Raw genomic sequence first — 15,031 nt, forward strand, 5'->3', positions numbered from 1 at the left:
CACCAGCTTCCTGGATTTAGGATTGCTCTGCCTGATGCAGAAACAGACCCAGTAAGGCATTGCCTTTGAAACGGCTTGTGTTTAAAATTCTAGAGCGTTTCCAGGTTACACAGAACTCCTCTGCAGAGTGAAGCAGGAAAGTCAAGCTATGTTCCTCTGCCAAGCTAATATTTATACCCTATTGAATTCTTGTACACACCATTTGCACAAGTGGAAGTCACTTGCAGAAGTAGGTCACCAGAGGTGGACACTGCCCCTGCCGCATGCCTTTATCTTAGGTGACAAACAAAAAGACAATTAATTCTGTTTTGTGTGAAACACCCCTTATTAGCCAATGGTTTAATTAAGATTTAATCAGGCATCTATCTATGTTATCAGTTTGTGCAACTTGGCTAATAAATGTAGATGCACCATCAAAGGACTCTTGTTCCAATAATGGGTGTTCCGGCTTTGCTTCCTGACTGGTGTTCGTTTCAAGTGGGATTTCACCATGCAGCAGGCAGTTTGAGCAGCTAAATTAGGAGCTCATGGAAAGGACTTGCACAACGAAAGACTGGGCTTTTTGTTTCAATAAAGGACGGACGCTGGAAGGTGCAAGACAACCCCTTGCTTTTATGAAATGTTGCTAAGCCGTCCCAGAAACAAATCGGGAGTGACAGCTCACGAAGCATCTAAGACTGCTTAATTTCCCAGCAAACGAAGCTCCCTTTGCCCTTTTAAATTCAAACCCAAACTCCTCTTCATAGAAGCTGTTAATTAAAAACTAATCTGGGTGTGGACTTTTTCTCACTGTTTTAAGCCTTGGTATCCCTTTGGGGCTTGTCAGGGTGCCGACTTTGCCAGTACAGTGGCACCTCGGTTTAAGTACTTAATTCGTCTCCGGATGTCCATTCTTAACCTGAAACACCACTTTAGCTAATGGGGCCTCCTGCTGCTGCCGCGCCGCCAGAGCACAATTTCTGTTCTCATCCTGAAGCAAAGTTCTTAACCCGAGGTACTACTTCTGGGTTAGCAGAGTCTGTAACCTGAAGCGTCTGTAACCCGAGGTACCACTGTAGTATATAGAAATGAAGCCGTGAGAGGGTCTGCACCTTGATGTATTGGGGCTGTAACATGATACAAAACTTTAATCCTCCCGTTTGTTTGTTTGTTTAAAAAACCAGATCTTTAAGATCAGGAGGAAAAACTTTGGTGCTGGTAACGCAGCGGTTTGATTTCACCCTCCAGATGCACACTCCATTAGCTCTAGAGACAAGACGGGTGCCAACAATACCATGTAGAACACTCGCCGATCTGCTAGTATTACTAGGGAATATCTGGATTTAGGGAGAAAGTATGGGTCGGCAGCAATTGGAAAATGCCACCTGAACAGAGCCAGGCAGAGCCAGGCAGAGGCCCAGGCCAGGTAGATAATGTGCCCCGCCTTTTTTTTTTACCCTGGCATAGGCAAACGTGGCCCTCCAGATGTTTTGGGACTACAATTCCCATCATCCCTGACCACTGGTCCTGTTAGCTAGCGATCATGCGAGTTGTGGTCCCAAAACAGGTGGAGGGCCAAGTTTGCCTATGCCTGACCTACGCACTATAAAAACTGGTCTTACTTTATTAAAACTGGTCATCCTATTGTTTGAAAACAGATAAACACACCCCCTGCCATAAAGAGACGCTCAAATAATTTATAAGATTTTATTGGAAAAAACCATCATGTACTCATGTGTCAAATCCGTCAATAATTTACTTATTGGCTCGTGTCGTTCTTAACGATGAAGCAACTGGCATGCAGATGGGCTGCTTGGTGAGCTCGGCTACGTGAGCGAGGGGTCAGCTGCCAACTCTGCAGGGGAAAACGATCCGCACTGCTTTGACCCAATTTGTGGGGAGAGCTCTTGGAGCGCACCAGGTTCAGTCCAAGCCTGTTACAATCCCATGAAGCGCTGTGATGACTGTCGACTGAAACGCTCCCATGTTACTGAGCTGAAATGCTTGATAACGTGGAGGCAGCAGAACTGGGGGGGGGGGGGGATTCTGCTGCCACAGTCCCCAACTCCCTGGAAATCAGTGCTCCTCCTTAAAACCCTGAAAACTGCTGCTGCTAACGGCGCAGAGCAGTTTCCGAGGGGTGTTGCTGTTTTTAGGTGTTGCCAGGGTGGGGCTGAATGAGGTCCACGATCCACCACCCCACCATCCTACGCTATTGCTTCTTCAAAATACACAAGTAACCTTTTTGCACTTTGGTGCACCTGTGCAAAGCTTATTGCACTTGCACAACACGGAACACCCTGAGGCCTGGCTTGTTTGCTTTTTGGAGAAGTGCTTGTTCCACCCGAAGACAAACCCATCATCAGCGGTTACGTTGCAGCCAATCTTGAGCCCCAATGGCATGCACATCAAGTCAGGATTCACCCCCACCCGGGCTTCTCCGCACTTACGCTGAACAACATCCATACCATTTCCCAGCCACCCCATTTAGAAGAGTTCCTGGACAGTTCTATGCAGATGTTACCTTCCTGAATAATCTGGTGCCACCTACAAGGCTGGCATGTGGCAGACCGTTGAATGCACTTTTCTCATCGCTGTTCAAACAGCACAGCTTGCCACTGCACATTTGGGGTCAGGGGGCAGGGCTTTCAAGCCATTTCACACCTGGGGACGCCCTTCCCTTTAAAAGCCTGGCCACTGAGTGCAGCTGTAGGCGTTTCTGAGTCAGTGGTTTGACACCCACGCACCTTCCTTCTCCAGCTGTGTTGCACGCTCAGCCTCCTTTTGAAATTATAATCTTTTCCCTGCCGCCAGTTTGGAGTGGCAGGAACAGTAGCAAAATGAGCTTTTGGATTCTGTGCAACCTGCAACCACCTTCTCTTCTGTGTGCCAAGACTCACACCCACGGCCTCCCATCATCGCAGGTGTGCTGTGTTCCAGTTGCAAGCCTTTGCAAATTCCTCCAAACTGCCCCGTAAGACACGAGTCTCGGTAATTCAAAGGAAGCGCTCCCCCCGGATGATATCTAACTGGGAAAGTAGCTGAAAACTGGATCCCTGTGCCTGGGAGCTGATAGCTGTTTACGAGCTGGGTGCTGGGCGAGCTCCTCCTTTCGATCCTCTGAGTGCCTTTTCTTCCTGGCACCATTCACCTTCATGGCTTTCCAGCCTTGCCCTGTGGTCACTCAGCCAGCGGCTATCAACAGCAGCTGCCCGTGTCCATACAGGGATTGGAAATCAGGACTGACCGACTGCAGCTCAGACCAAACGATATGTGAGTGTTGCTGGGGACTTACCATGCTGGGGGCAGGGAGGAGGGTATCCTGGGCACGGCTGCTTCACTCCCCATCTTGCAGCAAAGCCACCCTAATGCTGCCTGGCACCTCTTAGGTGCAGGGCTCAAGCCTGCCTCAAAGGCATGTCTTTCCCCAATGGAGGCTCTGTTCTTCCGTACCCGTTTGCTGATTTACAGGTATTCGGATCAAAGGCGCTCGGCTTCAGGGTCCAGTGCAGAGCGTTAGCGTTGCAGAAAATTGTCCAGGGCTCAACCTGGCAATCTCCATGTCAAATTGAAGCCCTCTCTGCCCCCTCCCCCAGGTTTCTGCGGGATCTTCTGCCTTCCCTGCCTCATGTGCAAGGTGGCCACGCAGTACGGCGAGTGCTTCTGCGTCCCCTTCCTGCCGGGGGCTCTTGTGGCCATGCGGACGGGCCTGCGAGAACAGCTGCGCATCAAGGTACCATCACTGGGGGGACTTCTGGGAAAGTTCCAGCAGGTGATTGCCAGGAGGCGCAAAAGCAAGCTCTCTGGCTGGCACACGGGAGTTATAGCCAGGGTGAAGGAGGGAGGTGCAGGCAGGCAGGCAGGCAGGGAGCAAATGCACTGAGCTCTGCAGCTTTCGCACAATGGACACCAGAGCTCTATCCCACCGCAGCAGCTGTTGCAGCAGCCCACTATCTTTGTCGGGCTGCAGCCCATCGTCTGGTAGTGTCAAGGAATGAGCTCTTGCTACTGGTCAGACGGAAGCTCGCAGCTCTTCCTCTTGACCGCGACATACAAAAGTCCAATGTGGAGAAAAGGGAGAGGTTGCCGGATTGGTGCAGTTTGGCCAGAGGACAGAGTTTGAGGGAGACGCAGGCTGCTAGGCAGATCCAGGGGGCCTCATCTTGAGAGCACATCCTATCAGGAGATAGTTCCCATCACGCCGTCCCTGCTATTCGTGGGAACTGGTTTGAGGAAGGTGCCGAGAATTCTGCCGAAAACCCCTCCACGGAACCAAAGATGGAATGGCTGTTAGACTGGGTTTAAAGCAGGCAATCTACACAGGCTATGTTCGGTGTTTAATCTGGGGCAGTGGGGAGGTGCTTGGAGGCAGGAGCGAAGACAAGGCTTTCCCCGACTGATGGTCCTCCCCTCTTCCACAGGGCTGTGTGTGCTGCGATTGGTGCGCCTTCTGCTTCTGCTGCCCCTGCGCTCTGTGCCAGATGGCACGAGAGCTGAAGAGCCCATGTTGTTAGCCTCATCCTGAGCTGGACACTCTGGAACCCCCTTGCCGGTCAGCCCCGTCCCCTACTGCGTTGGGGGTGCTGTGGGGCTCAGGTGCCTGGAATGAACTGAACCGAACCACTCAGGGAAGCTTTGAAGCTGAGTTGCAAAGCGCTGCCAAGTTGGTTCCAGCCGACTGATGAAGCGCAGGCATAGGAGAACTGCAAGCTTTGGACTGTTCGTGGCTTGTGCTTCTCACTGGACTTCAGGTGCTGCTTCACTAAGGATTGTCACAACCTGCTTCTCCAGTGTGGGGGGGGGGGGAAGAGCCACATCACCCTCTCTCCCCTGTTAATATTACACTGGGTGCACATAGGAAGTTGCTGGCGTTGTAAATAAATAGGGGGGGGGGAATACAGCTCTCCTCCTGCAATCGATTTGGCGGCAAAACATCTCGATTCTTCAGCTTACAGGGGTTGGGTGCAGGAGCTGCACACACAAAAGGCAGTTGACTCAGAACTGTGATGAAACATCCCTGGGAAGCGAAGCTGCGGTTCTCAAAATGCTGAGCAAAACAGAAGGGCCAGTTGACTTCAGTCACAGAACTGTAGAGTTGGAAGGGACCCCAAGGGTCATCTAGTCCAACCCCCTGCAGTGCAGGAATCGAGGGGCTAAAACTTTTCCTAGGCTGTGCCATTTGAAGCCATGTGACACATGCAGAAAGGCTTGGCACAAGCCCTTCTCCCTGGTGCCCTAGCGTCGTAGGTGCAGCGAGTGTTTCTCAAATCCGAACCCCAACTCCCCCCCCCCCAGTCTGAAGTTGTACAATACATACGTAAGCCGTCTCTTTGGCAATCTGGTGTGCAGGCTGATGGCTGATGGGAGTTGTAGTCCAACAACATCCAGATGGCACCAGGTTTGGCAATGGCCCATTCAGCACTTGATTGTGTTGACTCCACAAAACTACCTCCAGCTCGGCTATTTTGCCAAGGAAGGAAACAGTGTCAGGGAAACTCTATGACCTTTGGAGGGCTTTTGGTGTCTGTGTGCAGTGGGGGTGGGGGCAGGCAGTGGTTGCCAAAGGACTGTAACAAAAGTAGGTGGGAGGGAAGGGGTTAAAACACAAAAAAGGAAAACAACACTGAGAAAAATCAAGAGAGGGGATGTCAAATCCCCTCTGCAAACAAACACATGGAGTTTCCTTCTGACAAACCTGTCCCTGACTTTAAATGCAGGAGAAGAGTTGGGCTTGTGGTCACTTGCTGCCCACTCCCTCCTGGACAGCTGCGCAAGGAGGACAGGGAGGGAGCCAGCGTTAGAGAGGACCCCTCCCTCCCCACACCAACATTTTGAAGCTGCAGGAGTACAGCAGCGCCCTCTGGTGGCAAGGTCTGTTTTCCATTACATGATAACTGGAGATGCTTCCCTTGCCTTTCACCCGCAAAGGCGCTTCTCCTGCACATCCCTTCTCGGCCGCCTCCCCGAGGCGAAGAAGGGCTGCTGAGCGGGCGACGCAGGCAACAAGTCCCATCCCTTCCGAAGCCCGGTAGGGCTCCCCCGGCGGCTCAGAGGGACATGCTCGTGAGGTTCTCGTGGCTGAGGAGTCCTTTGCGGGAGCTGCTGACTCCGTGGCTGCTGCTGCAGTAGTCCTGGAGATTGTGGCGCAGGGTGACGAGGGCAGAGCCCAGGCAGGCACGGTTGGGGGCCTGCAGTCCTCCGGGCAGCTGGAAGAGCACCGTGGCCACCCCGGCCATCCCGTCGTCCGTCGGCTCCAGGGTGATGGGTCCCACCCGGAAGCTGGAGTAGGAGTAGCCCATCAGGTGGGAGAGGAAGGGCTCAGAGCGTCGGAAGTGGGCCACAGGGTAGGGTACCTCGTGGTACGGCTTCAGCCGGCTGGGCTGGGCAGCAGTCAGTGCCGGGTGCTTGTGGGGCCGCGCGGGGAGGAAGACCAGCTCGGCCGCTGCCCCCAGCGCATCTGGCTCGAAATAGATGGTCACTTTAGCGAAAGGCCGGCTGGCCATCTTGGTCATCTCCTGCAGGTGGCGCCGCTGCTCATGCCGCAGGTCCAGGAACTGCTTCACCTTCCAGAGCAGGACGCAGACGGAGAGGAAGAGGAAGAAGCAGGAGAAGAAGACGGAGAAGAAGACGAAGAGGTCGATGTGGGCCTGGTCTTGGCGGAAGAAGAGCAGCCCCTGGGACTCGGTGACATTGGGGCTGGTGCCCCCAATGCCCAGCAAGATGACGTAGAAACGGCTGGATTTCAGGGCGTGGATCTCGTGCGGGTAGGTGATGACCACTCGGTCTCGGACGGCTCGCACGACCAGCACCGCTTGCTGCTCCCGCACGGTGATGTAGGTGATGAGCCCGTGGGTCCGCGCCTCTCGCACGGCCGGAGAGGGCTGGCTCCCGTTGCCGAGGCCGCTGCGCCCGCCCGCTTCTTCCCCTGGCGGCACGACGCGCACCGAGTGGAAGCCCGTGGCCCGGTCCACGTCCACCACAAACATCTCGTAGGAGGTGGAGATGTAGACGTCCACGCCACCAAAGGTCACGTCGATGGTGATGCGGATGTCCACGTTGGTGAATTTGGGCTGGACGCCGAAGAAGACAGAGCGGCCGAGCAGCAGGTTCTTGATGTTGGGCTCGTGGAAGCAGTTGAGCTGCGACGTCGGGTCAAAGCAGCTCTCTTGGTCCACGATGATCAGCCGGTAGCACTGGTGGCCGCCCACCGGGTTGCCGTGGAAAAACTCGCGGCACTTGGCGCACTGTTAGGGACAAGGGGGGAAAAGCAGGTCAGTTTAGTGGGACTGGGGGGTCACGCGAGCAGTCTCATGCCCATCCTACCCAAATTCTTCACTCTGTGAAAGGGGTCAAATGAAATGATTCTGCACTGTTGCTTCTTATTCCAAAATCTTCACCACTTTGCTAAATTCACTTTGCTTCTCCCAGTCGAAGGGTGGCACAGGTCTTAGAAATGGCCCATAACCACCACATTGTGCGCTGTTGCTGTCCCTGCACAGATTTACAACACAAAACGGTCCCTATTGGTCTTCCTGCCAAAATCAGTCGTCCAAATGCCACAGAGGGGGTTTCAAAAAGGATGTCACCTACACTCTTTTTATCTCCTAGCAGAGGTATGTGATTTATGAAAAGAGAATGATGTTCTGGCTATCACGGCAGGTCACTATCTAGAGGCTACGTAGGTTTATGCAATCACAGCCCAACACAAAATCACGTGGCAAGGAGCTCCATGGGTTAATTATGTGCTGTGCTCACAAATCTCTGTTTGCCTGGAAGTTCTCCTGCGTGGCCTGGAGACAGGGATGTACCTAGGGGTTGGCTGCTGCCAAGGACACAGGCCCAGGGGGGCACAAAAATTGCCCCTCCCCACTCTGCCTGCCCAACTATGCACTCCCCGGGGTGCTCCTCCGCTGCTCTGCATGGCTGGGCAAGGTATGAAAGCTCCCCTGGGTGCCTTGGCGGAGGAATGTGGTTGCTGGTGTGGGCATTCACAGTAGCCCCAGTTGGCCAATGGCACTATTAGGAGTATGTGTGGAGAACCCAGTAGGGTTTGGAGGGAAGAAAGATGAAGAAAGCAGCTGAGAGCTGCAGGAGGAGGAAAAAGGGAGGGAGGAGACAGAAGGGAAAGCAGCAAGCAGAGGGAGGGAGGAAGAGGAGGCAAAGCAGAGCAGACCCAACCCTGATGGCTGCAGAGGAAGTTACCGTCAGAGCACAAAAGGTGACAAAAAGCAAACTTTTCCCGTTTTTGCTACAAGATCTCTCCCAGCTGAGGGCAAGGGGGCCTAGGTACACCTCTGCCTGGAGATACTGTGCTTGGGAGAGAAATGATTCTGTCTCCTGCCCCATGTATGATCTTGCACGGCTCCCGGTTATCGCAGTGGGGATTGTGCAGGAGAACTTCCGGATGGACTGCGCCTTGTTCTGTAAGTTTCTTTCATCCCTGCCCAGGACCCGCCTCCTGCGGCCGCAGCCCCCCCCCTCACCTGTTGCTTATAGCAGTCCTTTTTGTCTGACTGGGCACTGTTCTGGCAGCCTCCCGTCTCCGTGTTGTTCTGGCAGGGGCAGCCGGTCCCATCCAGCTCGTTGCACGAGTCAGCGTGGCCGTTGCACTGACACCTGGGAGGAGAGGGGTCACAGGGAGACACAAGAACATGAGAAGAGCCCTCCTGGATCAGGGCAACGGCCCATCCAGTCCGGCATCCTGATCTCACAATGGCCAGCCAGATGCCTATTGAAAGCCCCCAACCACAAGAGCCCTCTCCCCGCCTGTGACTTCCACAAACCAGTATTCAGAAGCGTTACTGCCCCTAGGGAGATACCGTATTTTTCGCTCTATAAGACGTACCTTTTCCCTCCTAAAAAGTAAGGGAAAATGTGTGTGCGTCTTACGGAGCGAATGCAGGCTGCGCAGCTTTCGCTGAAGCCAGAACAGCAAGAGGTATTGCTATGCAGCAATCCCTCTTGCTGTTCTGGCTTAGGGATAGCCGCGCAAAGCCTCTTCAACAACATTTGATTCAGAATATTTTTTTTTCATGTTTTCCTCCTCTAAAAACTAGGTGCGTCTTATGGTTGGGTGTGTCTTATAGAGTGAAAAATAAGGTATATGCATGGCCCACCCATTCCCAATTCCGCTGGTTTTTAAATGGACCCTGAACATAAGACTACAGCGGTACCTCTGGTTACGTACTTAATTTGTTCCAGAGGTCCGTTCTTAACCTGAAACTGTTCTTAACGTGAAGCACCACTTTAGCTAATGGGGTCTCCAGCTACGCGATTTCTGTTCTCATCCTGAAGCAAAGTTCTTAACCCAAGGTAACATTTCTGGGTTAGCGGAGTCTGTAACCTGAAGCGTATGTAACCCGAGGTACCACTGTATAAGGACGGTCCTGATAGGATCCAGCCAGTGGCACATCTGAGTCCAGGATCCCGGCCAACCAGATATTGTGGGAAGCCTGCTTCTAAGTGCTTTCAATATATAGCGTTCTCTGTTGTTTTTACTGCTGCCGTTGTAGCGTCATGTTGTTTTGGTTTGTTATTGTGGTTTCATTGATACCACATATGATGGGAAGAAGCCCTGGGATAGGTTTGCCCTAGAACGCAGCATACGTTTGGTTTTTAAAAAAATAAGTAAGAACGAGACTCAGCCTTGGCCTCCCGCCTCCTTACTTGGTGCACTTTCCCTCCAGCAGGAAGTAGCCGTGCAGGCAGCTCTCGCATTTCTCCCCAAAGCTGTTGTTCTGACAGTTCACGCACACGGCGGCATCCTCAGCTGGCCCTTCTGCCACCCATTTGGGGATCTGTGGGGAGGCAGGGAGGCGAGCGAAATGTGACTTCCCACTCGTGCATTTCCCCCTGGCAGCAGACTAGGCTCACAATCCTCTGACGCAAATGCTGAACCTGAAACATGACGCAAACCCGTTCTCTCTCTCTGAAAGGCAGCTGGTTATAGTGGAATCGGGCTTCACGTAACCTGCCCAAGACTTGCACGCTGCTGCGTTTTCATTAGACCCAGCAGCAAGTGTTTCGTGTATTCGTGGGCGCGAAGGCCAGCTTCAAAATGCAGCTGGGGAATATGTATTTTGAAGAAGGCAAGGAGCCTTAAATCACTGCCTTTTTTCAAGAAAGGCGATTTATTTCTCATGCAGAGAAAAGTGCACAGCGTGGGTGGCACTGAACTACCTCACAGGGTTGCTATGAGGATAAAACAGGGAAGAAGAAAACCCCGTATGTCACCTCGAGCTCCTTGGAGAAAAGGAGGGATAGAAATGCAACAGTTAAAACTATGTTTTACTTAGGGGAGCCTCGCTGAAATAAATGAGCATGGCTAAATTGGGCCCATTAATTTTAGCAGGTCTGTGCTGAGCAACTTAGTTGAAAAGCACCCCATGAGTATGCCGGCACTAGCGGCAAGTGCTCATTCGTCTATTTTACAGGTACACAGAGGAGTGACCAAAAAAAGTAGTAGTAGTAGTAGTAGTAGTAGTAGTAATAATAATAATAATAATAATAATAATAATTTATTATTTATACCCTGCCCAGCCACTATGGGCGGCTTCCAATAGAATATTTAAATACAATAACCTATTAAACATTAAAAGCTTCCCTAAACAGGGATGCCTTCAGATGTCTTCTAAAAGTCTGGTAGTTTTTTTCTCTGACATCTGGTGGGAGGGCGTTCCACAGGGCGGGTGCCACCACCGAGAAGGCCCTCTGCTTGGTTCCCTGTAACTTGGCCTTTCGCAGTGAGGGAACCGCCAGAAGGCCCTTGGCACTGGACCTCAGTGTCCGGGCAGAACAATGGGGGTGGAGACACTCCTTCAGGTATACTGGGCCGAGGCCGTTTAGGGCTTTAAAGGTCAGCACCAACACTTTGAATTGTGCTCAGAAACGTACTGGGAGCCAGTGTAGGTCTTTCAAGACCAGTGTTATGTGTCTAGTCACCAGTCTAGCGGCCCCATTCTGGATTAGTTGTAGTTTCCGGGTCACCTTCAAAGGTAGCACCAATTAGAGCGCATTGCAGTAGTCCAAGCGAGAGATAACTAGAGCATGCACCACTCAGGCAAGTACCTGTTCAAAGGTGTGGCTATGATGCAGTAAGCACAGGAGTTCTACAGACGATGGCACACAACGAAGGTGCCAACATGCATTGGATTCTCTGAAGAATATGGATGCCACCCTTTTGACCTGGCAGGTCTGCTTCCACCAAAAGAGCCGCTAGCAGTTGTCCCGGCAAGCCAGGCCCGGCTCCCCCGCCACCCACCGCTGGCACTCACCAAGGCCGGCTCCAGCGGGAAGCGGGCAGGATCCCGGCGGGCTCTCTCGTACTCCTCCCGCGTGATGCAGACGTTGCTGTTTCCCCGGCAGAAAGTGTTGCAGGGGCGACAGGAGCCGCCGCTCAGCGCCGACCCCACAAAGAGCGGCTGGCATTTTTCACAGTGCTGCCCCTGAGGGGAAAAGAGGCCAGGGGGCAGAGTTGGGCGCGGGCACACACAGAGAACTGTGGTTTACCTTTAGAGGGAGGCAAGTCTGTGCAAGAACACAGCAGCACGGGGATTTGGGAAGCTGCTTTCTACTGATTCTGACAATTGGTCCCCCTAATGCAGTCTTGTCTACACTGGCTGGCAGCGGCTCCCCAGACTAGCTTTCTACTGAGTCCGACCATTGGTCCACCTAAGTCAGTTTTGTCTACACTGACTGGCAGCAGCTCCCCAGGGTGTCTCCCAGCTCTGCCTGCAGATTGAACCTGGGTGCTTCTGCATTCAGGGCAGATGCTCTCCCATCACCGCCCAGTGTGAACCCAGCTGCAGATCTTCTCTTCCAACCGGCCTCCGCTTGCGCCCCCAGCTCCTGCCCTCTCCCTGCGCCCCTCGGGCCCTCTCAGCCGCCCGCTGCCCTCACCATGGTGTTGTTGAAGCACTGCAAACACTGGTCCTGGGCCTCCACCCCCTGGCAGTTGCTGTGCTTGTTGCACTGGCACTCCACGGAGCAGTTCTGCCCCACGTAGCCAAAGTGGCACTGGCAGGCGTTGGGCTCCACGCAGGTCCCGTTCACGCAGCCCTGCTCACACACCGGCTTGCACAGCCCCGTCACGCTGCAAGGGAGAAAGGAGGAGGCGCAGAACAATTGGTACACAGCGTGTGCGATCCCCACCCCCGGTGGAAATTCTGCAAAGGTTTTCCCACACGCTGGTGTTGCTCGGCTAAAAAGAGTGGCTAGGAATTTCTCTGCCTAATAGCAAACTTGAGTGGTTTACTGTGCATCGGTATGGAAGTGAAAGACAGCCACAAAAAATTAAGGGAGTGGGAGACAGAGGTACACAGAATTATATGAAAAGGATTTTTAAATTAATGAGATATTTTTTTAAAACCCACAAAACCTGCCCAATAAGAACCTGTGAGTTTATAGCAAACATTTTCAGCTGAGGGCCGGTCCACTGTCCCTCAGACCTTGTAGGGGGCCGGACTATATTTTTTTTTGGGGGGGGGGAATGAACGAATTCCTATGCCCCACAAATAACCCATTTTAAATAAAAGCAAACATTCTACTCATGTAAAAACACCAGGCAGGCCCCACAAATAAGCGAGAGACGCATTTTAAATAAAAGGGCACATTCTACTCATGTAAAAAGACGCTGAATCCTGGACCGTCCGCAGGCCGGATTTAGAAGGTGATTGGGCCGGATCCGCCCCCCCCGGGCCTTAGTTTGCCTACCCATAGTTTATAGGATGTTGATAGCCTTGAGCAGCCTTTCTCAGCCCTGAGTCCCCAGATGTGCTCGAACCACAACTCCCATCATCCCTGAGCTAGGCTGGCCAGGCTGACTAGGAATGATGGGAGTTGTAGTCCAACCAAAGCTGGGGACCCAAAGTTGAGGTTCCAAGAGGGACAATCCTTAGCTTCACATCTTGGTTTGCTTGGGAAAAACAAACCAGAAGCACTCAGGCTTAAGAGGAAGCAGAGATTGTGCTTGCTTTGTTGCTTATGCAGGGAGGAGAGCGAAGCAAGGATTCTCAGCACGCCATCGACAAGAGTCTGTTGTGATGTACAGACATAACCTACGTGGGTTTACCCTGGAGGAGGAAGGGGTGCTGAAGGGACAAGGGTTCCCCTCAATTTGGGAGGGTGAAGCTGCGGCAAATGCCACCCTCTATCAATGGAGAAAAGCAGCCGGTTCGTGCGCAATATCTAAAGAGACCAGGGTAGACAGAAGGGATTTCGCAGCTCAGTTGTCTGAAATGCAATGGTACTTAGTGAAGCTGAGGCAGCTACCGCCGAGAGCACAGCCTTACATTCCCTGCTTCATCTCCGTCCCCCTCCCACGGCACTCACTTGTCCAGCGTGTAGCCGTTCTTGCAGGTGCATTTGTAGCCGTGGGGCAGGTCGTTGCAGTTCTGGGTCTCGTTGCAGTCGTGGTGCCCGTTCAGGCACTCGTTCTCGGGAGGGCAGGCCATGAAGGCCCAGTCTGCTTTCAGGCCACACGACTCGACCAATCCTGCAGGGAGGCAAGAGGGACAGGAGCTGCAGGCAATCCTTAAGAGCAGCTGCCCCCAACCTGGTGCCCTCAAACTCTTCTGGGCTGCATCTCACAACCAGCTTGTATCAGGCTTTCCAGGAGCAACCACTTAATCCTGGGCAAAGGGCTTCCCCAGACCACAAATAAAAGGAAATATTTCTGATAAACGCAATTACTATTATTATTATTATTATTAACCGCCCTATACCCGGGGGTCTCAGGGCAGTTCACAGAATAAAATCAAGATATAAAATCACAAAATACCTAATAAAAGTAAAAACAACAACCCAATAGCCCCTCCACAAAAGAACACATTTTAAAAGGGCCTAATAATAATAATAATTTATTATTTATATCCCGCCCATCTGGCCACTCCAACAAAAGATTAAAAATACATTAAAACACCAGTCATTAAAAACTTCCCTAAATAGGGATGTAAATCGGATCAACCAAAAGCCTGGTTAAAAAGGAACGTTTCTGTCTGGCACCTAAAGATGTATAATGAAGGCGCCAGGCAAACTTCCCTGGGGAGAGCATTCCACAGACAGGGACCCACTGCAGAGAAGGCCCCGTTCTCGTGTTGCCACCCTTCGAACCTCTCGGAGAAATACCTTGTTTGCAACAAGGATTTGTGAGCATTACTGCCGGACCGCCACTTTCCACACTCCTCCCTGAGAAGGTGCCATTGACCCCACCCCACCCCTATTCCCGGTTCTGCTCGGTACATACCATGGTGAGGACCGCTCCTCCCTCCCTCCATGCACCGCCCTTTGCCATTCTCGCCGCGGAGGCCGCACCAGCCGCACCGGGGCTGCTGGATGCAGAGGGCGCACTGCTGGAAACGGGAGCAGGACGGGGTGCAGCTCTCGGCCCCGCTCAGCACTCGGCCGCACATCCCGGCCGCGCAGCGCATGGGCAGGTACGTGGGGCTCATGCACTGCGGGGAGACAGGGGTGGAAGAGGGTGCCTGTTAGAGTTCACGTGGGCGCACTTTTCCCAATCGAAATCCTGCACCGTGAATAAATGACGCAGAGGAATTTAGCAGAATTACTGCAATCACAAGCCCCCCCCCCCAGGGATTACCTGCTGCAAGCTGATGCTCCAGACACACTGCTGCCAGCCCCCGTCGGCCCCCTTGGAGCTCAGGCACTCCCCACAGGTGCTGTGGTTGTGGCACGGCGTGGGGCAGGCCAGCGGAGGCGACGACTCCACCGGCATGGGGGACACGTTGAGGAGAGAGTGGCTGAAGCAGGTCCAGTCGTAGGTGGGCTGCACGCTCAGGATACGCCTTGTCTCCCCTGGGCCAAAAGAGGGAGGAGAAGAGTCAGAGATGGTGGCCTTTGCGGTGTCCGAAACGCCTCCTCCTTTTCCTCACACGTGGCCTTAGAAGGCACATCAGCTGATTCCCATGGGCCATTTAAGCACCCAGGGGCCTGACTCGTGGGACGCGTGCACAGCCCCCCACAGAAGCAAAGAGGAGCTCCCTGCAGCTGGGGCAGGAGAAACTCTTGGTGAAGTGCGCGACATGCTGCTGCAGGA

The 15,031-nt window shown here is 53.1% G+C and overlaps 1 protein-coding gene across 3 annotated transcripts in view; it reads right to left on the reverse strand.

Moving 5' to 3' along the window:
• Window positions 1–3,079: 3,079 nt before the first annotated feature.
• MEGF8 (multiple EGF like domains 8) overlaps window positions 3,080–15,031 on the reverse strand; it is a 64,788-nt gene continuing 52,836 nt past the window's right edge. For all 3 annotated transcript variants that reach the window (XM_053397852.1, XM_053397851.1, XM_053397853.1), the window contains 8 exons: window positions 14,576–14,790; window positions 14,222–14,429; window positions 13,309–13,471; window positions 11,878–12,070; window positions 11,253–11,423; window positions 9,646–9,776; window positions 8,463–8,595; window positions 3,080–7,223 (listed from right to left, as the gene is read on the reverse strand). In XM_053397852.1, coding sequence (XP_053253827.1) covers window positions 6,027–7,223; window positions 8,463–8,595; window positions 9,646–9,776; window positions 11,253–11,423; window positions 11,878–12,070; window positions 13,309–13,471; window positions 14,222–14,429; window positions 14,576–14,790 — 2,411 coding nt within the window. In that variant the 3' untranslated portion in view covers window positions 3,080–6,026. The remainder of the gene's footprint in view (window positions 7,224–8,462; window positions 8,596–9,645; window positions 9,777–11,252; window positions 11,424–11,877; window positions 12,071–13,308; window positions 13,472–14,221; window positions 14,430–14,575; window positions 14,791–15,031) is intronic.

Source organism: Podarcis raffonei, chromosome 8 (genome assembly GCF_027172205.1).
Source record: "Podarcis raffonei isolate rPodRaf1 chromosome 8, rPodRaf1.pri, whole genome shotgun sequence".
NCBI classification, from domain to species: domain Eukaryota; kingdom Metazoa; phylum Chordata; class Lepidosauria; order Squamata; family Lacertidae; genus Podarcis; species Podarcis raffonei.